General features: G+C 39.6%; 1 protein-coding gene across 2 annotated transcripts in view; it reads right to left on the bottom strand.

The window, feature by feature from the left end:
- Positions 1–2200: 2200 nt before the first annotated feature.
- SEPTIN14 (septin 14) overlaps positions 2201–25502 on the bottom strand; it is a 140974-nt gene continuing 117672 nt past the window's right edge. For both annotated transcript variants that reach the window (XM_032328067.1, XM_032328068.1), the window contains exon 11: positions 2201–3854. In XM_032328067.1, the coding sequence (XP_032183958.1) occupies positions 3675–3854 (180 nt within the window). In that variant the 3' untranslated portion in view covers positions 2201–3674. The remainder of the gene's footprint in view (positions 3855–25502) is intronic.

Genomic DNA, 25502 nt, shown 5'->3' with positions numbered 1-25502 from the left:
TACACAGAAGAATGAGATCAACCATACTCTTAGACCATATACAATGATAAACTCAAAATGGATGAAAGATCTCAATGTGAGAAAGAAAACCATCAAAACCCTAGAGGAGAACACAGGCAGTAACGTCTTCAAACTCAGCTGCAGTAACTTCTTGCTAGACATGTCTCCAAAGGCAAGGGAAGCAAAAACAAAAATGAACTTTTAGGACTTCATCAAGAAAAAAAGCTTCTGCCTAAAACTAAGAGACAACACTGGTTGGGAGAAGATATTTGTAAATAACATTACAGATAAAGGGTGGTATACAAAGTCTATAAAGAGCTTCTCCGGGTAGTTCCAGTCTATAAAGAACTTCTCTGGGTAGTTCCAGAATTCTCATGAATTCTGGAACACTGAAAAGAAAATTTAAAAATAAATAAAATAGTCATAATTCAAACTGCAAAAAAAAAAAAAAGAACTTCTCAAACTCAGCACCCCAGAAACAAATAACCACATCAAAAAACGGGCAGAAGACATGAACAGACACTTCTCCAAAGAAGACATACAAATGGCTAAGAGACACATCAAAAAATGTTCAACATCACTAGTCATCAGGGAAATTCAAATCAAAACCATATTGATAATTGACTCTCTCTACTTGACTTATTTCGCTCAGCTCAATCTCCTTCATTCTTCTGTGTATGTTGACACAATAGTTGGGTATTCATCCTTTCTGATGGCAGAGGGGGAGACAAACTATGAGAAACTGTGGACTCTGAGAAACAAACTGAGGGTTTTGGAGCAGAGGAGTGTGGGGGGGTTGGGTGAGCCTGGTGCTGGGTGTTAAGGACGGCATATATTGCATGGAGCACTGGGTATGGTGCATAAACAATGCATCTTAGAACACTGAAAAAATAAAATAAAATTGTAAAAAACCATATTGAGATACCACCTTACATCACTTAGAATGACAGAAGTTAACAAGGCAGGAAACAACAAATTCTACTGAGCATGTGGAGAAAGGGGAACCCTCTTACACTGTTGGTGGGAATTCAAGCTGGTATAGTCACTCCAGAAAACAGATGGAAGTTCCTCAAGATGCTAAAAATAGAGCTACCCTATGACCCCAGAATTGCTCTACTGGGTATTTACCCCAATTATACAGATGCAGTGAAAAGAAAGTCTCCTGCACCCCAATGTTCATAGCAGCAATGTCCACAATAGCGCATCTATGGAAGGAACTGAGATGCCCTTCAGCAAATAAATGGATAAAGAAGATATGGTTCCTTTATACAATAGAATATTACTCAGCCATCAGAAAGGATGAGTACCCACAATTTGCATCAACATGGATGGAACTAGAGGGGATTATGCTAAAAGTGACATAAATCAAGTAGATAAAGACAAATATCATATGGTTTTACTCATGTGGAACATAAGGACTAGCACAGAGGACATTAAGGGGAAGAAGGGAAAACTGAAAGCGGGGAGTCAGAGGGGCAGATAAGCCATGACAGACTGGGAAATAAACTGAAAGCTTTAGAGGGGAGGGGGGTGGGGAGATGGGGTAGCCCAGTGATGGGTATTAAGGAGGGTATATGTTGTAATGAGCACTGGATGTTATATACAAATAATGAATCGTTGAACACTACATCAAAAACTAATCATGTACTCTATGATGATTAACATTACATAACAACAACAAAAACTATTACCCTGATTCTAAAGAAAAAAAGGAAAGGAAAAAAAGAAGCCTGATCCAAAGAAAAAAGAGAAAATGAAATGAAACAAACAAGCAAACAAACAAAAAAACTATAAGCCTAATTCCAAAGAAAAAAGAAAAAGTACAAAAGAATAAGTTTAAATATATATATATATATATATATATATATATATATATATATATATATATATAGCCTGAGCCTATTTCCACCAGAACTGAAGGGGATGCTTTGAAGCACTCGATGATTAGTAGACTTAGTGCATGTGGCCTGTTACCTGTTTTGCTCTTCTGGGAGAGAGGCCTGCTGTGCTGGCTCAGAATCAATCCTGCCCTTGTTAAAAACAAAACAAAAGGGGTGGGAGGTTGGGGGAGCCAGGTAGTGGGTATTATGGAGGGCATGGATTGCATGGAGCACTGGGTGTGGTGCATAAACAATGAATTCTGTTACACTGAAAAGAAATTAAAATAAATAAATAAATAAAATTAAAAAAACAAAACAGTTGCCAAGAATGGGGTGGGGAGGCTTATGGAGGTTGATGTAAGCAACTCCCACCTCCACTGGGGGCCACTGTGTTGCTCTCTGATGTCTGACTGTGTTGATAGTGGGAGTAAAATGATGACATCCCCATCTCTCTTTCCTAGACAAGGGAATCTCACACACCCTGCTGTTCAGGAGGCGCTCACAGGAGATGGAAGGCTGTTAAGGTACACAGTACTCAGTTTTCCTGCATTGTGTATTTGGCAGAGCTGGGATTCAAAACTCCAAATCTTAAAGGAGCCGACCATTGGTATCCACTCCCTCCTCTGGATCAGAGGCCAGCTATACTCTTACTAGTCCTTCTTGCCCCCAGAAAACAGTCTCCTGCCTTTGCAGTGCTCAGAATCTATGGTACGTTCACCTCAAAAATCAGCAACTGGGTTATCCATCCCCTGCCCTCACCTTTGACCCCTAACTATGAAAGGCCATTTGCTGGTGACTGCAGGGTCTATTGTCCTTGGAGAGGCAATATACCCTCCTCCAAATGTACCCCAGAATGGGGAACAATTTCTCCCAGAGCCACCCTGGTGATTGATCCCTACACCACTCTTTGTGCACTCCCAGGCCAGAGCCCTCCTTCTCTCCAGGAGTGTATGCTACAGTTCTGCTCCTACAAAAGTAATGTTGTTTTCAAAATCCCTGAGCATGAGTTCCACACACTGTGGAAAAACCTGTGCCACTCAGTTCCCCCCAGGTTTTCTTCTTGCCAGAACCTGACACCTCACTCTCTCAACACTTCTCTCCCAATCTCCCTTTTCTCTCTGTGGAAAGGGTTCCCTCCATTCTGCAGCACAGCAGCTTTTCTCTCCCCCAAATCACTTCCATGTACCTCACACCTGCCTCCAACTGTGGACATCCTTCTTCCAATTCTCAGATCAATTTCCTGGGTGTTCCAAGTGATCTGGCCTCAATACAACTGTGTTTGAGGGACAAGAAAAACCCAGAATCCCCCTACTTCTTCACCATCTTAACTCTTCTCTCCCAATATTAGATTGTTTTATACCATATTTTATGCCTATGGCTCATGAACAAGTCCCCAAGTTCTTTCTTTTTTTTCTTTTTAAACAAATCCCCTACTTATATTCAGATATATTTTAAGATGTGCACTGGAAGTACAGCCAGAGGTATAGTTTAAAAAAATCTCACAGTTTATCAACACTATTTACACTGTGCTATATATTCCTTTGATTTTTTTTTCATTTTAGTAAATACTGAGTGGAAATTCTGTGCTAGTCTTTATTATAAACACTGAGGATACAGAATCTAACAAGGTGGTCAAGGTACCTGCTCTTGAGGAGTTAACATTCTAGTTGGTGAACATATACAATAATAAAACAAATTTTAAAACTAGTACAGTTAAGTACTGTAAAGATCATCTCACCAGAAGACAGAATTGAGAGTGATAGGTTCTACAGTACACAGAAGTGTCAGAGAGGACTACTTCTTACGCTCTTTTTCCTTCTTTATATTGGTGCACACTTGAGTCTGTAATGTTTCAGAAACAGCCTTCATTTTATAAAAATCTATTATTTCTTCTTCCAGTTGTCTTCTCTCCTCCTCAAGTTTCATTGTCTCTTCTTGCTGGACTCTTTTAAGATGCTCAAACTTTTCCTGTAGCTGGGGAACAAATGTGCAGTTACGACTAAAAGCACTCTATTCCCAGGTGGCACATTCCCAGGAACATGCTTGTCTTTTCTACTGGTTATCAAACAGACTACATCAGAGTAGAGTTTGATATTAATAACAGTTTCAAAGTTTCATATTTAAAGTAAAAAATCAGGTATGCAATTTCTTTTAATTTTAAATGTGTCCCCATTGAGCCAAATGGAATAAAACACAAAGTTATGGAAAATATTCAATTGTAAAAATTTTTCCTAATGAGGTAATATTTTTAACTCTACATTTTACCATAAATCTCTTTGACTAAAATTTGATAAATCCCTGTCCACTAAAAGTACATACATTAAAATATGACATGGATTATAAAATGTTTCTTGACATTTAATTGATAAAGGCATTCTTTAGCATAATTATAGGAAGAAACAAAAACCTCATTCAGTTACTTTTTACTTGCTTCTGAGATCTCATTTAATCTGTGGTACTTAAAATGAGCCCAGTTAGCCATAGGAAGGAAATCATATCACCTTACTTTCCATTACAGAAAGGTCTGGGTCTTTAGCATGAATTTATTCAACATAAGGATTGCTTGTATGCATCAGAGGACATATTATTTTTAAAGTTATGGTTACTATGATGTAAAAGTATGAAGTACAGACTCATTTTCAGTTTAACCTTTTGAAAAACAGACTGGGAGCCTAAACTGTCATAATATTAATTAACTAATTTATAGGGCTATGAAGACCATAGAACATTGTTCATACTAGGGGTTCTTAACTCTAGATGCCCATTAGAATCATTCAGTAAGCTTGCAAATCTCCCAGTGCACAGGTTGTACACAGATCAGTTGCATCACACTATCTGGAGTGGAAACCTGAGCATCACAGCTTTTAAAAATTCCTAGGTGATTTTAATGTGCAGCAAAGTTTGAGATCCATGGTATAAAAACAAAGATTACTTTTTCCTCTGCTGAAGTTGGATATCTCTTAGAATTATATTTTCATCCCTGAGAGGGAAATGAATATCTATACACAATTAGAAAAGCTGTGGATAAGATAGTCTGGTATCTATAAATGAGGGCAAAATCAGAACGAAAAAAAAAAAGTTTCCCCTAAACATGGAAAGGTGAGTCTTGGAAGGAAAATAGCAGTGGAATAGGAGGACCTGAGGCTCACCTCATTCCAGAAACACACCTAAATAACTATCTAAACATGCCGAAAATCAACCTCAAGAGTGACAGAACAAACTCCACAACTAAAGGGAGAGAGGAGGCCACATTGAAAAGGTAGGAAGTGTGGAGATGTGATTTGGGGGAGAAATGGATCACAGGTGCTGTGAAGGGCAGAGAGCTGTTGTCACACAGAAATGGCATGAGACAGAGGACTACACAGGGGAACACACCATGAGAACATTTCCCCAAAGCCATTGGTTTGGAAAGTAAGAGTGACTGAGCTTTGTGAGTTCTTGCAAACTGTCAGGCTTAAAGCCTGGAGTTTTAAAGGTCAGCAGGCTTTGTTGGGATAGAGCCCTGAGGGCACTGCCCTGCTCCTGGAGAGAAGATATACAGACAACCCAGGGCATATTGCTTGGAAACAGCAATCTGGAGAACACCTGGGGCACATAGGTGAAAGATTATTTATTCTTCCCAGAGTGCATACCTGAGAGGCAGCATTCACTGAGACTTCTCTCCAGGAACAAAGGAGCTGTCTGGGACCATTTGCCTACAAGTTCCTCAGCATAAACACAGAGCCATGTGCTGGAACAGATACAGCACTGACACTGGCTTCCAAGTTCCTTATACCAAGCTCACCCCTCTGCATTCTGGAAGGACTGCTCTTCTTAGTCAAGCTTCCCTCAATGTAGTGGGCCTCTCCCTCAGAACACCAGCACAAACTTCCACCCATACCAACGTCTCCCCACTGAGTACTTCAGGGCCTTAGTTATGAAGGAAATGGTGTCAGGTCTCATTTCACAAAAGCAGACCAGAGCACATCTAGTTAAACCTCACCACATTCAGACCAGAGACCAAACACTGCCCACTCTTGGCAAGGAGTGCCCCTGTAGAGGAATGGCCTCATGGATAGATTATCCAAAACACAACAGCAGAGTCCACACAGGACATGCTGGAGACACTCTCTGAAGGCCAGGCCTGGGCACTACATGGTCTTTTCTTCATAAGACCATTACTTTCAGGAGCAAGAGACATACCTGGACCTTCTAACACAGAGAAGAAGGTAGAGACTTGGTCAAAATACCAAAACAAAAGGATTTATCCCAAATGAAAGAACAAAGTAAAATCAAGTCATAGAGTGAAGAAAAAAGATATAGGTAACATGCCTAATGGAGAATTTAAAGGACCAGTCATAAGGATACTCACTGGGCTTCAGAAAAGAATAGAAGACATCAATGAGATCCTTACCACAGAGATAAAAGACTTAAAAAAAAAAAAAAGGAAAAGAGGTAAGATGGCAGAGGAGTGGGGTGACCTTAAGCCTGCCTTGTCACTGGAACACAGCCAGATAAAGATTGGATTATTCTCTTTTTCTTTAAGAATTTATTCATTTATTTGACAGAGAGATCACAAATAGGCAGAGAGGCAGACAGAGAGAGAGGGGGAAGAGGGCTCCCTGCTGAGCAGAGAGCCTGATGTAGGGGCTTGATCCCAGGACCCTGAGATCATGACCTGAGTCAAAGGCAGTGGTTTAATCCACTGAGCCACCCAGTCACCCCGAGATTGGATCATTCTAAACACCCACAAAAGGTAGGAACTGTGGAGAGTTGATCCATGGGAGAAAAGATCAGAGGGTGCTCCCCAAGAAAGGGAGCTCTGACTGAAGAGGGGATAGCAAAAGAGGAGAGAGAGAAAAAGCATGGAAAAAGAGAGATGGAGGAGAAAAAAGTGAAAAAACAGACAGGTGTCTTTTACACAGTGAAAATATGCACAAGAAAGCTATTGCTCAAAACCGTTCGTGGGGGGGAAAGAGAGGCTTACATTACCACCAGTTTTCTGTAGACAGCAGAACACAGATTCTGAGGTATGGGAAGTTTGCGACACACCGTTTCATGCTTGGGGAACTAAGTGGTATCCTTGTGTGGGAGCAGAGCTTAGCCCCAGCAGCTGGAAGCCTCAGCTCCCCCTTGAGAAGCAGTTCCCCTGCCTGGAGTGCATTTGCCACAGACATGGCTTCTCTGTGGGCAAAGTTCCCTGTGGTTGTCATTAAAGGGTCCTGCCCACCAGTATAGGAACAAAGATGCTGGCTGAGAGGTACAGACGATGACAGTTCTGGCTGGGTATTGCAGTTTCCCATAAAATCTCATACACTGCTTTCTGTAACAAGCCAACTCCAGTCACAGCTTGAGAACTTGAGTGCATTTGGGAGAGGTGACAGGGCCTCCCCACAGGCAATGGACCCTGAGGGCACCATCGAAGGATCTGACCCACCAGCACAGGAACAGACACCAGCTGAGAGCTACAAACCTCAGTGCCATGTGTGTTGCAATTCACCATAAGCTCCAAAGTGCTGCATGATCCTGCCACTATCTTCTGCTACAAGGCAGCACTAGCCACAACATCAGGAAAACCTCCCCAGACAATCAGTGTGAGTCTGCCTTTCCAGGGTCTCTGAAGTGTGGAGTTTTGAATCAGCAACTTTACAGGTAATACAATGGCACTAAATTCATGTCTTTCAGTAATTGCTTTGAATGTGAATGGACTAAATGCTCCAATCAAAAGGCATAGGGTATCAGAACGAATAAAAAACAAAAGACCATGCTATTTATAAGAGACTCATTTTAGACCCGAAGACACCTCCAGATTGAAACTGAAGGGGTGGAGAATCATTTATCATGCTAATGGACATCAAAAGAAACCTGGAGAAGCCATCCTCATAGGAGACAAACTAAATTTTAAACCAAGGACTGTTGGGACACCTGGGTGGTTCAGTCTGTTAAGCCTCTGTCTTTGGCTCAAGTCATGATCCCAGGGTCCTGGGATCAAGCCCTGCATCAGGCTCCCTGCTCAGCAGAGGAGTCTGCTTCTCCCTCTCCCTCTGTCCCTGTTGTTGTGCTCTCTCTCTCTCTCACTCACTCTCTCAAATAAGTAAATAAAAGCTCTTAATAAAAATAATAAATAAATAAAAATTTTAAAATCTTTTAAACCAAAGACAATAATAAGAGATGAAGAAGGACATATATCATAATAAAGAGATCTACCCAAAAAGAAGATTTATCAATTGTAAAATATTTATGCCCCTAACTTAGGAGCAGCCAAATATATAAGTCAATTAATAACAAACATAACAGAACTCACTGATAATATTACAATAGTAGAAGACTTTAACACCACTCTTACAGCAATGGACGTATCATCTAAACAGAAAGTCAACAAGGAAACAAGGACTTTGAATGACACACTGGGCCAGATGGACTTCACAGATATATTCAGAGAATTTTATCCTAAAACAGCAGAATACATGTTCTTTTCTACTGCACATGAGACATTCTCCAAAATAGATCACTTATTAGGTCACAAATCATGGCTGAACAAGTACAAAAAGACTGAAACTGGACCATGCACCTTTTCTAACCACAATATTATGAAACTAGAAATCAATCACCAAGAAAAAATCTGGAAAGACCATGAATACATTGAGGTTAAGCAACTTTCTATTAAACAATGAATGGATAAAACAGGAAACAAAGAGGAAATTTTAAAAATACATGGAAACAAATGATAATGAAAACACAACCATCAAAAACCTTTGGGATGCACTTAGAGTGGTCCTAACGAGGAAGGTTAGAGTAATATGGGCCTACTTCAACAAACAAATAAGGAAAATCTCAAATAAGGAACGTAGCCTCACACATAAGGAAGGTAGAAAAAGAACAAAAATTATTCCTAAAGCCAGAAGGAGGAAGGAGATAATGAAGATTCGAGCAGAAATAAATGATAGAGAAACAAAAACAGTAGAACAGATCAATGACATTAAGATCTAGTTCTTTGAAAAAATTAATACTATTGATAAACCCCTAGCCAGACTTATCAAAAAGTATAGAGAAAGGACCTGGATAAATAAAATCACAAATGATACAGGAGAAATAAAAACTGTAGGAACATGAACAATTATAAGAGAATATTATGTAAAATTATATGCCAACAAATTGGATAATTGAGAAGAAATGGATAAAGTCCATTTGGATATCAAAACTGAAACAGGAAGAAATAGAAAACCTGAACAGACCAATAGCCTGCAAAGAAATTGAATCAATAATCAGAAAACTCCCAAAAAACAGACTTCCAGGACCAGATGATTTCCCAGGCAAATTTTACCAAACACTTAAAGAAGAGTTAATATCTTGTCTTCTCAGACTATTCCAAAACAGAGAAGAGGAAGAAAAAATTCCAAATTCATTCTATGAGGCCAGCATTACCCTGATACCACAACAGATAAGGACTCTAATAAAAAAGAGAACTAAAAGCCAATATCCTTTATGAACACAGATGCAAAAATTATCAGTAAAATACTGGCAAACCAAATCCAACAATACATTAAGAATGTCATTCACCACAATCAAGTGGGATTTATTCCTGAGCTGCAAAGGTCCTATACAAATCAATCAATGTGATGCACTATAGTAGTAAAAGAAAGGATAAGAACCATATGACCTTTTCCATAGAGGCAGAAAAAGCAAATGAAAAAGTACATCAATTCATTAAAAAAAAAACCAACAAAGTAGGATTAGAAGGAATGTAATTCAACATAATAAAGCCCATATATTTAAAACTTACCACTAATATAATCCTTAAGGGAGAAAACAGAGCTTTCCCTCTATAGTCAGGAACAAACAGGGATATCCACTCTCACCAGTTATTTAATATAGTACCAGAAGTTCTAGCCATAGCAATCAGACAACAAAAAAAGAAATAAATGGCATCATCCAAGACAGCAAGCAAGAAGTAAAACTTTCAGTATTTGCAGAAGACATTATACTCTATATGGAAAACCTGAAAGAGCCCCCCAAAACTGCTAAAGCTAATGAGAGAATTTAGTACATTTGCAGGATACAAAATCAATGTACACAAATATGCTGCATGTCTACACACCAATAATGAAACATCAGAAGGAGAATTTTTTTTAAAAAATCTGATTTATAATTGCACCAAAATAATAAGATATCTGGGAGTAAGTCTAACAAAAGAGGTGAAAGATCTATACTCTGAAAATGGTAAAATACTGATGAAAGAAATTAAAAATGACCATTTTTAAGCATGGAGTGGAAAAACACTCATGCTCATGTGTCTGGTTAAAAGCACTTAAAAAGAGCAAAAAACCTTAAGGTGCAACTGGTGGAATTGGGTGGTCATGGGCACAGGCCTAAGCCCATGAACCCAGGGCAGCCACCACCAGCAAACACCCATGAAGGAGAGAGTGCAGCAGAGCCTCCAGTTCCTGGCCCTTGAGCCCCTGACTGTGCACTGCTTGTACCACTGCTCAGCTGGGACCACCCCTGTCCACATTTGAGGGAGTCGTGGGCATTCTCTAGAACCACACCCTTTTGCGCTCTACACACACTGCATGACTAGGTTCTGACTGCACTCCCCTCCACATCCCATGCCTGAGAGACCTTGATGTGGGTGCTAGCTGGCAGTCTCTAGGACCGGCCAGGTTTCCAGATGCTGGATACTCCCAGCCTATGCCTGAAGGAACTCAGCTTGATCTCTAGTCTGGATCTCTTAGCTGCTGCAGCCCCATGACTGAGCATATCTGGTGGCATGGGCCTAGTCCCCAGATAGCAGTCCCAGCAAAGGCAGCCAGCAGAAGTGGGCTCCCTGGACCAATACTGCTCACAGTTTTAGTGGTGCAGGGGTGCAGAGAGAAGTGGGCACTTCACGCAAACCCTGAGATGGTGACTGGGGACATACACTGCCTGTGGGAGGCCACACAGCTCAGTGGAGTTTGCAGAGGGGAGAGGTCTGTGTGTTCTGGACCACCCAGAGTGAAGCAGACTGAGGCTTCTCTCTGAGATGGAGGTCTGGGTGTAGTTTGCTTTACACTAAACCTCCAAAAGGCCAAAAAGACACAAAAAGCCACCAAAGAATGAAAAACCTCCAGAGAACAAAAGCCTGAAACACAGGTTTCACAGAGACCAAGCTCTTGATAGGGGGCAGGAGGACTCAACCCAAGCAAGACTGACTGAAAAACAATGAGGCATTCCTCAAGAAATTAAAAATAGAACTTCCCTATGACCCTGCAATTGCACTGCTGGGTATTTACCCCAAAGATACAGATGGAGTGAAAAAAGGGCCATCTGTACCCCAATGTTTATAGCAGCAATGGCCACGGTCGCCAAACTGTGGAAAGAACCAAGAAGCCCTTCAACGGATGAATGGATAAGGAAGATGTGGTCCATATATACTATGGAGTATTATGCCTCCATCAGAAAGGATGAATACCCAACTTTTGTAGCAACATGGACGGGACTGGAGGAGATTATGCTGAGTGAAATAAGTCAAGCAGAGAGAGTCAATTATCATATGGTTTCACTTATTTGTGGAGCATAACAAATAGCATGGAGGACATGGGGACTTAGAGAGAAGAAGGAAGTTGGGGGAAATTGGAAGGGGAGGTGAACCATGAGACTATGGACTCTGAAAAACAATCTGAGGGGTTTGAAGTGGCGGGGGGTGGGAGGTTGGGGTACCAGGTGGTGGGTATTATAGAGGGCACGGATTGCATGGAGCACTGGGTGTGGTGAAAAAATAATGAATACTGTTATTGAAAATTTAAAAAATAATAATAAAATTTAAAAAAAAAAGAAAAAGAAAAACAATGAGGCAGGACCTTCCCCTAGAAAGCAAGCCAAAAGAATGAGAGGACAACCACTACAGGGGCCCATAAAACTGTAAAATCCCAACATCAGGAGAAAACAATATATTAAGCTCCTGGTATTGCCCTAAAACCTGTATATTTCATAGATAAAACCTTTTTTAAAATTCGTTCTCATGATTCTTGTTCTTTTAATTTCTTTAACCTACATACCAATACAACTAGAAGTTTAATACAACATACTCCATAATGTTTTAACTTGAACTTTTCCCATATATGTACCTGTGGTTTTTTTTCCTTTTTCTTTTTCTTTTTCTTTTAAATACATATAGATAACAAGCTTCAAGATAATACCTTTTCCCTATTCAATACTACCCCTATATATAAACCAGTTTTAATCTCCCTTTATCTCTGGAAAGTTGATTCCTTTAACAAAAATAACAAATTATACCAAGAAAGAGACAAAATAACCTTCCTCACCCACATCAAGGATTTATAACCACCCAGCTTTTTCTTCTGTCAGTGTTTCTGTGTATTTGTTTTGTTCTGGTATTATATAAATCTTATTCTTGCAGTTCATTTTGACTGGATTCTTGTCATTTACTTTTGGTGGTCTTTTTGTTTGTCTGTTTTTGTTTATATATCTTACTTTGGGGGCTCATTTTGGCTGGGTTTCTCTTTTTTTCTCTTTCTCTCTTTTTTTCTTTTTCTTTCTTCTGATTGCTCCAAAACTTTCCAGGGTGCACCTTGCCTGGATCATGATTGATATATTCAGCCATACATCCCCTCAACCACCTCTCACCAAAATGACTAGGAGGAGGAACACCCAAGAGAGGAAAAATTCAGAGACTGTGCCCTCTCCCACAGAACTATCAGATATGGACCTAAACAGTAGGTCAGAAAGGGAATTCAGGGTAACAATTATTCAGGCAATGGCTAGGCTGGAGAAAACCATTAGTGACAACATAGAATCTCTAAGGGCAGAAGTGAGAGCTACGAGGGCAGAAGTTAAAAATGCTATCAGCAAGGTCCAATCCAATCTAAATATTCTAACAGCTAGGATAACAGAGGCAGAAGATAGAATTAGTGATCTAGAAGACAAACTGATAGAGAAAAAGGATCAGGAGGAGGCATGGAACAAACAGCTTAGAAGCCCTGAAAACAGAATTAGGGAAATAAATGATGCCATGAAATGTTCCAATGTCAGAATAATTGGGATCCCTGAGGGAGTGGAAGAAGACGGAGGCTAGAAGATATAGTTGAAAAAATTCTGAATGAAAATTTTCCCAGTCTGGGGAATGGAACAAGTGTACATGTCCTAGAAGCAGAAAGAACACTCCCCAAGATAAACAAATGCAGGAAGACCTTGAGGCATTTAATTATCAAACTGACGAATCAAAATTTTAGATAAGAGTTTCTGAGGGCAGTTGCGGGGGAAGAGTTTCCTTACATATAGAGGAAGGTCCATCAGAAAAACATCAGACTTCTCCACAGAAACCTGGCAAGCCAGAAAGGACTGGCAAGGCATATTCAGGGCACTAAATGGAAAGAACATGCACCCAAGAATATTTTATCCAGCAAGGTTGACATTCAAAATGGATGGAGAGATAAAGAGCTTCCAAGACTGGCAAGGTTTAAAAGAGGAGGTGACCACCAAGCTGGCACTACAAGAAATATTAAGGGGGGGGGGAGTTCTATAAAAGAAGAAAGAACCCAATAGAGAACAGAAATTTACAGAGACAATCTATATAAACAAGGACTTCACCAGCAACATGATGTCAACAAAAACGTATATTTCAATAATCACTCTCAACATTAACAGCCTAGATGCTCCCATAAAATGGCACAGGGTTGCAGATTGGATAAAATGAAAGGACCCATCCATATGCTATCTACAAGAGACCCCTTTGGAACCTAAAGATACATCCAGACTGAAAGTGAAGGGATGGAGAAGCATCTTTCATGCCAACAGGCCTCAAAAGAAAGCTGGGGTAGAGATTCTCATATCAGATAAACCTGAATTTAAACTAGAGACTGTAATCAGAGATACATCATCCTTAAAGGGTCTATCCACTGAGAAGATCTAACAGTTGTAAATATAATGCTCCCAACATGGGAGCAGCCAACTACTTAAGCCAACTGTTAATCAAAATAAAGAGTCATATTGATATGAATACATTAATGTAGGGGATCTTAACATACCGCTTTTGGTAACAGATCATCCAAGCTGAAAATCAGTAAAGAAACAGCTTTGAATGATACATTAGACCAGATGTACTTCATAGATATATACAGAACATGCCACCCTAAAACAACAGAATACTCATTCTTCTTGAGCGCACAAGGAACTTGTCCAGAACACCACATATTGGGTCACAAATCAGAGCTCATATGATACCAAAAGATTGAGATTACTCCCTGCATATTCTCAGAGCAAAATGCTTTGAAACTGGAACTCAACCACAAGAAAAAGTTTGGAAGTAATTCAAACACTTGGAAGCTAATGACCATCCTGCTTAAGAATGTCTGGATCAACCAGAAAATCAAAGAGGAACTTTAACAATTCATGGAAACCAATGAGAATGAAGACATATTGGTCCAAAACCTATGGGATATGGCAAAGGCAGTCCTAAGGGGGAAATGCACAGCCATCAAAGCCTCACTCAAAACAAACTGATAAATCCAGAATATACCAGTTTTCTTTACACCTTAAAGAACTGGAAAATTAGGAGGAGTCAAGATGGCGGAGAAGTAGCAGGCTGAGACTACTTCAGCTAGCAGGAGATCAGCTAGATAGCTTATCTAAAGATTGCAAACACCTGCAAATCCATCGGCAGATTGAAGAGAAGAAGAACAGCAATTCTGGAAACAGAAAAACAACCACTTTCTGAAAGGTAGGACCGGCAGAGACGTGAATCCAAAGCGACGGGAAGATAGACCCCGGGGGGAGGGGCCAGCTCCCAGCAAGCGGCGGAGCAACGGAGCACAAAATCAGGACTTTTAAAAGTCTGTTCCGCTGAGGGACATCGCTCCAGAGGCTAAACTGGGGCGAAGCCCACGCAGGGTTAGCGTGGCTTCAGGTCCCGCAGGGTCACAGAAGGATCGGGGGTGTCTGAGGGTCGCAGAGCTTGCGGGTATTGGAACAGGAAAGACGGCTACAGAGACAGAGCCGACAGTAAGCTCGCAGCTCGGGGTTACCTTGAACCAGCCACAGGCTCGGTGAGCTCGGAGTGTGGCCGGAGATCAGGCAGACAGGAGTAACTGGGCGCTGTTCTCTGAGGGCGCACTGAGGAGTGGGGCCCCGGGCTCTCGGCTCCTCCGGGCCGGAGACCAGGAGGCCGCCATTTGTATTCCCGTCCTCCAGAAATCTATGGAAAGCGCTCAGGGAACAAAAGCTCCTGAAAGTAAACCCGAGCGGATTACTCAGCCCGGCCCCTGGTAAGGGCGGTGCAATTCTGCCTGGGGCAAAGACACTTAAGAATCACTACACCAGGCCCCTCCCCCAGAAGATCAACAAGAAATCCAGCCAAGACCAAGTTCACCTACCAAGGAGTGCAGCTTCAATACCGAGGAGAGCAGCAGAATTCCAGAAGAGGAGAAAGCAAAGCACGGAACTCATGGCTTTCTCCCTGTTATTTTTTTTAGTCTTGCAGTTAATTTAATTTTTTTCTTTTTCTTTTTTTTTTTCTCGCCTTCTGGTAAAAAAATTTTTTTAACTTTTACCCTTTTCTTTTTTAACTTTTTTAACTAGTTTATCTAATATATATATTTTTTTCTTTATTCGTTTTCTTTTTTTTTAATTTCTTTTCTTTCTTTTTTTTTTTTTCTTTCTTCCTTTTTGAACCTCTTTTTATCCGCTTTCTCCCCCCTCACGATTTGGGATCTCTTCTGATTTGGTTAAAGCATATTTTCCTGGGGTTGTTGCCACCCTTTTAGTATTTAACTTGCTCCTTCATATACTCTTATCTGGACAAAATGACAAGACGGAAAAATTCACCACAAAAAAAAGAACAAGAGGCGGTACCGAAGGCTAGGGACCTAATCAATACAGACATTGGTAATATGTCAGATCTAGAGTTCAGAATGACAATTCTCAAGGTTCTAGCCGGGCTCGAAAAAGGCATGGAAGATATTAGAGAAACCCTCTCGGGACATATAAAAGCCCTTTCTGGAGAAATAAAAGAACTAAAATCTAACCAAGTTGAAATCAAAAAAGCTATTAATGAGGTGCAATCAAAAATGGAGGCTCTCACTGCTAGGATAAATGAGGCAGAAGAAAGAATTAGTGATATAGAAGACCAAATGACAGAGAATAAAGAAGCTGAGCAAAAGAGGGACAAACAGCTACTGGACCACGAGGGGAGAATTCGAGAGATAAGTGACACCATAAGACGAAACAACATTAGAATAATTGGGATTCCAGAAGAAGAAGAAAGAGAGAGGGGAGCAGAAGGTATACTGGAGAGAATTATTGGGGAGAATTTCCCCAATATGGCAAAGGGAACGAGCATCAAAATTCAGGAGGTTCAGAGAACACCCTTCAAAATCAATAAGAATAGGCCCACACCCCGTCACCTAATAGTAAAATTTACAAGTCTCAGTGACAAAGAGAAAATCCTGAAAGCAGCCCGGGAAAAGAAGTCTGTAACATACAACGGTAAAATTATTAGATTGGCAGCAGACTTATCCACAGAGACCTGGCAGGCCAGAAAGAACTGGCATGATATTTTCAGCGCACTAAACGAGAAAAACATGCAGCCAAGAATACTATATCCAGCTAGGCTATCATTGAAAATAGAAGGAGAGATTAAAAGCTTCCAGGACAAACAAAAACTGAAAGAATTTGCAAAGACCAAACCAGCTCTACAGGAAATATTGAAAGGGGTCCTCTAAGCAAAGAGAGAGCCTACAAGTGGTATATCAGAAAGGAACAGAGACCATATACAGTAACAGTCACCTTACAGGCAAAACAATGGCACTAAATTCATATCTCTCAATAGTTACCCTGAATGTTAATAGGCTAAATGCCCCTGTCAAAAGACACAGAGTATCAGAATAGATAAAAAAACAAAACCCATCTATATGTTGCCTCCAAGAAACTCATTTTAAGCCCTAAGACACCTCCAGATTTAAAGTGAGGGGGTGGAAAAGAATTTACCATGCTAATGGACATGAGAAGAAAGCAGGAGTGGCAATCCTTATATCAGATCAATTAGATTTTAAGCCAAAGACTATAATAAGAGATGAGGAAGGACACTATATCATACTCAAAGTGTCTGTCTAACAAGATCTAACAATTTTAAATATCTATGCCCCCAACGTAGGAGCAGCCAAAATATAAACCAATTAATAACAAAATCAAAGAAACACATCAACAATAATACAGTAATAGTAGGGGACTTGAACACTCCCCTCACTGAAATGGACAGATCATCCAAGCAAAAGATCAGCAAGGAAATAAAGGCCTTAAACGACACACTAGACCAGATGGACATCACAGATATATTCAGAACATTTCATCCCAAAGCAACAGAATACACATTCTTCTCTAGTGCACATAGAACATTCTCCAGAATAGATCACATCCTCGGTCCTAAATCAGGACTCAACCGGTATCAAAAGATTGGGATCATTCCCTGCATATTTTCAGACCACAATGCTCTAAAGCTAGAACTCAACCACAAAAGGAAGTTTGGAAAGAACCCAAATACATGGAGACTAAATAGCATCCTTCTAAAGAATGAATGGGTCAACCGGGAAATTAAAGAAGAATTGAAAAAAATCATGGAAACAAATGATAATGAAAATACAACGGTTCAAAATCTGTGGGACACAACAAAGGCAGTCCTGAGTGGAAAATACATAGTGGTACAAGCCTTTCTCAAGAAACAAGAAAGGTCTCAGGTACACAACCTAACCCTACACCTAAAGGAGCTGGAGAAAGAACAAGAAAGAAACCCTAAGCCCAGCAGGAGAAGAGAAATCATAAAGATCAGAGCAGAAATCAATGAAATAGAAACCAAAAAAGCAATAGAACAAATCAATGAAACTAGGAGCTGGTTCTTTGAAAGAATTAATAAAATTGATAAACCGCTGGCCCGACTTATCAAAAGGAAAAGAGAAAGGACCCAAATAAATAAAATCATGAATGAAAGAGGAGAGATCACAACTAACACCAAAGAAATACAAACTATTATAAGAACATACTATGAGCAACTCTACGCCAACAAATTTGACAATCTGGAAGAAATGGATGCATTCCTAGAAACATATAAACTACCACAACTGAACCAGGAAGAAATAGAAAGCCTGAACAGACCCATAACCAGTAAGGAGATTGAAACAGTCATTAAAAATCTCCAAACAAACAAAAGCCCAGGGCCAGACGGCTTCCCAGGGGAATTCTACCAAACATTTAAAGAAGAACTAATTCCTATTCTCCTGAAACTGTTCCAAAAAATAGAAATGGAAGGAAAACTTCCAAACTCATTTTATGAGGCCAGCATCACCTTGATCCCAAAACCAGACAAGGATCCCATCAAAAAAGAGAGCTATAGACCAATATCCTTGATGAACACAGATGCGAAAATTCTCACCAAAATACTAGCCAATAGGATTCAACAGTACATTAAAAGGATTATTCACCACGACCAAGTGGGATTTATTCCAGGGCTGCAAAGTTGGTTCAACATCCGCAAATCAGTCAATGTGATACAACACATCAATAAAAGAAAGAACAAGAACCATATGATACTCTCAATAGATGCTGAAAAAGCATTTGACAAAGTGCAGCATCCCTTCCTGATCAAAACTCTTCAAAGTGTAGGATAGAGGGCACATACCTCAATATCATCAAAGCCATCTATGAAAAACCCACCGCAAATATCATTCTCAATGGAGAAAAATGAAAGCTTTTCCACTAAGGTCAGGAACACGGCAGGGATGTCCATTATCACCACTGCTATTCAACATAGTACTAGAGGTCCTAGCCTCAGCAATCAGACAACAAAAGGAAATTAAAGGCATCCAAATCAGCAAAGAAGAAGTCAAATTATCACTCTTCGCAGATGATATGATACTATATGTGGAAAACCCAAAAGACTCCACTCCAAATCTGCTAGAACTGGTACAGGAATTCAGTAAAGTGTCAGGATATAAAATCAATGCACAGAAATCAGTTGCATTTCTCTACGCCAACAACAAGACAGAAGAAAGAGAAATTAAGGAGTCGATCCCATTTACAATTGCACCCAAAACCATAAGATACCTAGGAATAAACCTAACCAAAGAGTCACAGAATCTATACTCAGAAAACTATAAAGTACTCATAAAAGAAATTGAGGAAGACACAAAGAAATGGAAAAATGTTCCATGCTCCTGGATTGGAAGAATAAATATTGTGAAAATGTCTATGCTACCTAAAGCAATCTACACATTTAATGCAATTCCTATCAAAGTACCATCCATCTTTTTCAAAGAAATGGAACAAATAATTCTAAAATTTATATGGAACCAGAAAAGACCTCGAATAGCCAAAGGGATATTGAAAAAGAAAGCCAACGTTGGTGGCATCACAATTCCGGACTTCAAGCTCTATTACAAAGCTGTCATCATCAAGACAGCATGGTACTGGCACAAAAACAGACACATAGATCAATGGAACAGAATGGAGAGCCCAGAAATAGACCCTCAACTCTATGGTCAACTAATCTTTGACAAAGCAGGAAAGAATGTCCAATGGAAAAAAGACAGCCTCTTCAATAAATGGTGCTGGGAAAATTGGACAGCCACAGGCAGAAAAATGAAATTGGACCATTTCCTTACACCACACACAAAAATACACTCAAAATGGATGAAGGACCTCAATGTGAGAAAGGAATCCATCAAAATCCTTGAGGAGAACACAGGCAGCAACCTCTTCAACCTCAGCCGCAGCAACATCTTCCTAGGAACATCGCCAAAGGCAAGGGAAGCAAGGGCAAAAATGAACTATTGGGATTTCATCAAGATCAAAAGCTTTTGCACAGCAAAGGAAACAGTTAACAAAATCAAAAGACAACTGACAGAATGGGAGAAGATATTTGCAAACGACATATCAGATAAAGGGCTAGTGTCCAAAATCTATAAAGAACTTAGCAAACTCAACACCCAAAGAACAAATAATCCAATCAAGAAATGGGCAGAAGACATGAACAGACATTTCTGCAAAGAAGACATCCAGATGGCCAACAGACACATGAAAAAGTGCTCCATATCACTCGGCATCAGGGAAATACAAATCAAAACCACAATGAGATATCACCTCACACCAGTCAGAATGGCTAAAATCAACAAGTCAGGAAATGACAGATGCTGGCGAGGATGCGGAGAAAGGGGAACCCTCCTACACTGTTGGTGGGAATGCAAGCTGGTGCAGCCACTCTGGAAAACATCAGGAGGTTCCTCAAAATGTTGAAAATAGAACTGCCCTATGACCCAGCAATTTCACTACTGGGTATTTACCCTAAAGATACAAACGTAGTGATCCAAAGGGGCACGTGCACCCGCATGTTTATAGCAGCAATGTCCACAATAGCCAAACTATGGAAAGAACCTAGATGTCCATCCACAGATGAATGGATCAAGAAGATGTGGTATATATACACAATGGAATACTATGCAGCCATCAAAAGAAATGAAATCTTGCCATTTGCGACAACGTGGATGGAACTAGAGTGAATCATGCTTAACAAAATAAGTCAAGCGGAGAAAGACAACTATCATATGATCTCCCTGATATGAGGAAGTGGTGATGCAACATGGGGGCTTAAGTGGGTAGAAGAAGAATCAATGAAACAAGATGGAATTGGGAGGGAGACAAACCATAAGTGACTCTTAATCTCACAAAACAAACTGAGGGTTGCTGGGGGGAGGGGGGTTGGGAGAAGGGGGTGCGATTATGGACATTGGGGAGGGTATGTGCTTTGGTGAGTGCTGTGAAGTGTGTAAACCTGGTGATTCACAGACCTGTACCCCTGGGGATAAAAATATATGTTTATAAAAAATAAAAAAAAAAGAACTGGAAAATTAACAACAAAATAAGCCAACCCCACACATAGAAGGGAATAATCAAGATTAGAGCAGAGATCAATGAGATAGACACCAGAGATACAGTAGAACACAACAACAAAACTAGAATCTGTTCTTTGAAAGAATCAATAAGATCAATAAATCAATAAACCACTGGCCAAAGTAATCCAAAAGAAAAGAGAGAGGACCCAAATTAATAAAATTATGATTAAAGGGCAGAGATCATGACTAACACCAAGGAAATAGAAACAATCATCAGAAATTATTATCAACAGTTATATGTCAATAAGTTAAGCAAGCTAAGAGAAATGGATGCGCACCTGGAAACTTATAAACTTCCAAGACTGAAACAGGAATAAATTGACAACGTGAATAGACCAATATCTAATAATGAGATTGAAGCAGTGATCAAAACCTCCCAAAAAATAAGAGCCTAGGACCTGACAGATTCTCTGGGGAAGTCTGCCAAACATTAAAAGAAGAAATAATACCAATTCTTCTGAAGCTGTTTAAAAAAAATAGAAACAGAAGGAAAACTTGCAGACTCTTTCAATGAAGCCAACATTACCCTGACCCCAAACCAAGCAAAGACTCCATCAAAAAGGAAAATTTCAGACCAATATTCCTGATGAATATGGATGCTAAGATTCTCAACAAGATCCTAGCTAATAGGATCCAACACAACATTAAAAACATTACCCACCATGACCAGGTGGGATTTATCCCTGGGATGCAAGGGTGGTTCAACATTCTCAAATCAATTGATGTGATAGAACAAACCAATAATAGAAGAGATAAGAACCACATGGTCATCTCAATTGATGCAGAAAAAGCATTTGACAAAATACAGCATCCATTCCTGATTAAAACACTTCAGAGTATAGGGATAGAGGGAACATTCCTCAACTTTGTAAAATCTATCTATGAAAAACCCACAGTGAATATCATTCTCAAAGGGGAAAAGCTGACAGGAACACGACAAGGATGTTCACTCTCACCACTGTGGTTAAACATAGTACTGGAAGTCCTAGCAACAGCAATCAGACAACAAAAAGAAATAAAAGATATTCAGTTTGGCAAAGAAGAAGTCAAACTCTCTTCGCAGATGACATGATACTTTATATGGAAAACCCAAAAGACTCCACCCCCATAACTATAGAACTCATACAGCAATTCAGTAATGTGGCAGGATACAAAATCAATGTACAGAAATCAGTGGCTTTCTTATACACTAACAATGAAAATACAGAAAGGGAAATTAGAGAATCGATTCCATTTACTATAGCACCAAGAACCATAAGATACCTGGGAATAAACCTAACTAACCAAAGAGGTAAAGGGTCTGTACTCGAGAAACTACAGAACTCTCATGAAAGAAATTGAAGAAGACACAAAAAGATGGAAGACCATTCCATGTTCTTGGATCAGAAGAATAAACATTGTTAAAATGTCTATACTTCCTAGAGCAATCAATACTTCCAATGCCATGCTGATCAAAATTCCACTAACATGTTTTAAAGAGCTGGAACAAACAATCCTAAAATTTGTATGGAACAAGAGGAGACCACAAATTTCTAAGGAAATGTTGAAAGAGAAAAACAAAACTGGGGGCATCACATTGCCTGATTATAAGCTTTACTACAAAGCTGTGATCACCAAGACAGCATGGTACTGGCATAAAAACAGACACATAGACCAGTGGAACAGAGTAGAGAGCCCAGATATGGACCTGCAACTCAGTGGTCAAATAATCTTTGACAAAGCAGGAAAAAATATCCTGTGAAAAAAAGACAGTCTCTTCAATAAATGGTGCTGGAAAAATTGGACAGCTATGTATAGAAGAATGAAACTTGACCATTCTCTTACACCATACACAAAGATAAACTCAAAATGGATAAAAGACCTCAATGTGAGTCAAGAATCCATCAAAATCCTAGAGGAGAACATAGGCGCAGAAACTTCTTCCAAGATATGTCACCAAAGGCAAAGGAAACAAAAGAGAAAATGAACTTTTGGGACTTCATCAAGATCAAAAGCTTCTTCACAGCAAAGGAAACAGTCAACAAAACAAAAAGGCAACCCACGGAATGGGAGAAGATATTTGCAAATGACACTACAGACAAAGCGCTAATAATCAAGATCTATAAAGATCTTCTCAAACTCAACACACACAAAACAGATAATCACAACCAAAAAAAAAAAAAAATGGGCAGAAGACATGAACAAACACTTCTCCAAAGAAGATATACAAATGGCTACCAGACCCATAAGAAAATGTTCATCATCACTAGCCATCAGGGAGATTCAAATCAAAACCACATTGATATATGACCTTATACCAGTTATATATCAATGGCAAAAATTAACAAGACAGTAAAAAACATGTGTTGGAGAGGATGTGAAGAAAGTGGAACCCTCTTACACTGTTGGTGGGAATGCAAGTTGGTGCAGCCACTTTGGAAAACAGTGTGGAGATTCCTTAAGAAATTAAAAATAGAGCTTTCCTATGACCCTGCAATTGCACTGCTGGGTATTTACCCCAAAGATACAGATGGAGTGAAAAGAAGGGCCATCTGTACCCCAGTGTTCATAGCAGCAAGGACCACAGTTGCCAAACTGTGGAAAGAACCAAGATGCCCTTCAACGGATGAATGGATAAAGAAGATACAGTCCATGTATACTATAGAGTGTTATGCCTCCATCAGAAAGGATGAATACCCAACTTTTGTATCAACATGGGTGGGACTGGAAAAGATTATGCTAAGTGAAATAAGTCAATAAGAGAGTCAATTATCATATGGTTTTGCTTGATTGTGGAGCATAATTAATAACATGGAGGACCTGGGGAAATGGAGAGGAGAAGTGAGTTGGGGGAAACTGGAAGGGGAGACAAACCATAAGAGACTGTGGACTCAGAGAAACAAACTGAGGGTTTGGGAAGGGTAGGGGTTGGGGGGGTGGATGAGCCTGGTGGTGGGTATTATGGAGGGCACATATTGCATAGAGCACTGGGTGTGGTGCATAAAGAATTAATTCTGGAACACTGAAAAGAAATAAAAATAAATTAAAAAAATAAACCACCATAGGGTCCCCATAAAACTATAAAACCCCAGCACCAAGGGGAAACAGTATATTAAGCTCCTGGTATTACCTCACAGCCTGTATATTTCTCAAATATAACTTTTCTCTCTCACTCGCTTGCTTGCTCGCTTTTTAATTCTTTCTCATGATTCTTGTTCTTTTGTTTTTTTTACCTACTTACCATTTTATATTTTTAATTTTATTTTACTATTTCAGTGTCCCAAGATTCATTGTTTATGTACCACATCCAGTGCTCCATGCAATATGTGCCCTCCTTAATACCCACTGCCAGGCTCACCTAACCTCCCCACCCAACTACCATTTCACCTAGGTGTTTAATACAACGTATTACATAGTAACATTTTAACTTGAACTTTTTCATACATAGACTTTTTCCTTTCTTTTTCTTTCTTATAGATATAGATAGATAGATAGATAGATAGATAGATATAAGCTTTTTTCCCTATTCAATATTACCTTTATATATACACCAGCTTTAATTTCCCTGTATCTCTGAAAAGTTGTGTTCTCTAACAAAGATAACAAGATACACCCAGGAAGAACTGAAATACACTTTCTCACCCACATCAAGGGATTATAACCATCCCTCCACCTTTTTATTTTGGATTTTTTCTTTTGTTGGTCTTTTTGTTTCTCTGTTTCCTTTTGTTTTCATACTTTATAAATCTTACTCTTGGGGTTCATTTGGTCTGGGGGTTTTGTTTGTTCTGTTCGGTTTTTTTTTTCCTTTTTCTTTTCTTGGACTTTTGTTTGTTTGTTATGTTTTTTTACTTTATAAATCTTACTCTTGGGGCTCATTTTGGCTAGATCTCTTTTTCTTTCTTTCTTTTTGGTCGTGACTTCTGATTACTCCAAAACTTCCCAGGGTGCCCATTGCCTGGAGGGTGGTTGTTATTTTCACCTGTACAGCCCTCAACCACAACTCAATAGAATGATAAAAAGGAGGAATTTCCAACAGAGAAAAGGCCCAGAGACAATGGTATCTCCAGCAGATCTGATGGATATGGATCTAAGCAAGATATCAGAAATAGACTTCAGGGTAGCAGCTAGGAAGACAATAGTCAGGCTTGAGAAAAGTATTAATGGCAACATAGAGTCATTAAGGGCAGAAGTGAGAGAAGATGTGGCAGAATTTAAAAATGCTATCAATAAGATACAATTTAATCTAAATTCTCTAACAGTTAGGGTAAATGAGGTAGAAGAATTAATTAGTGATCTTGAAGACAAACTAATAGAAAAGAAGGAGCAGGAGGAGGCCTGGAGCAAACAACTTAGAATCCTTGAAAACAGAATTAGAGAAATAAAAGATGCCATGAAATGTTCTAATGTCAGAATTATTGGGATCCCTGGGTGGCGGGGGTGGTGGAGAGAGAGAGAGGACTAGATGATATAGCTGAGCAAATTCTAGCTGATAACTTCCCTAATCTGGGCAATGAAGCAATCCTGTCCTAGAGGCAGAGAGGATATGCCCAAAGATCAATGAAGGCAGATCAACACCCAATCATGTAATCATAAAACTCACAAATACATTAATACAAGAATACGTTATTGTAGGTGACCTTAACACTCCACTCTCAGCAATGGACAGATCAACTAAGCAGAAAATCAACATAGAAACAAGAGCTTTGAACAACCCATTGGACCAGATGGA

This window comes from Mustela erminea, chromosome 20, assembly GCF_009829155.1.
Source record: "Mustela erminea isolate mMusErm1 chromosome 20, mMusErm1.Pri, whole genome shotgun sequence".
Classification (NCBI taxonomy): Eukaryota; Metazoa; Chordata; class Mammalia; order Carnivora; family Mustelidae; genus Mustela; species Mustela erminea.
The sequence above is the reverse complement of the archived record's forward strand: the minus strand, read 5'-3'. Positions and strand labels throughout refer to the sequence as shown.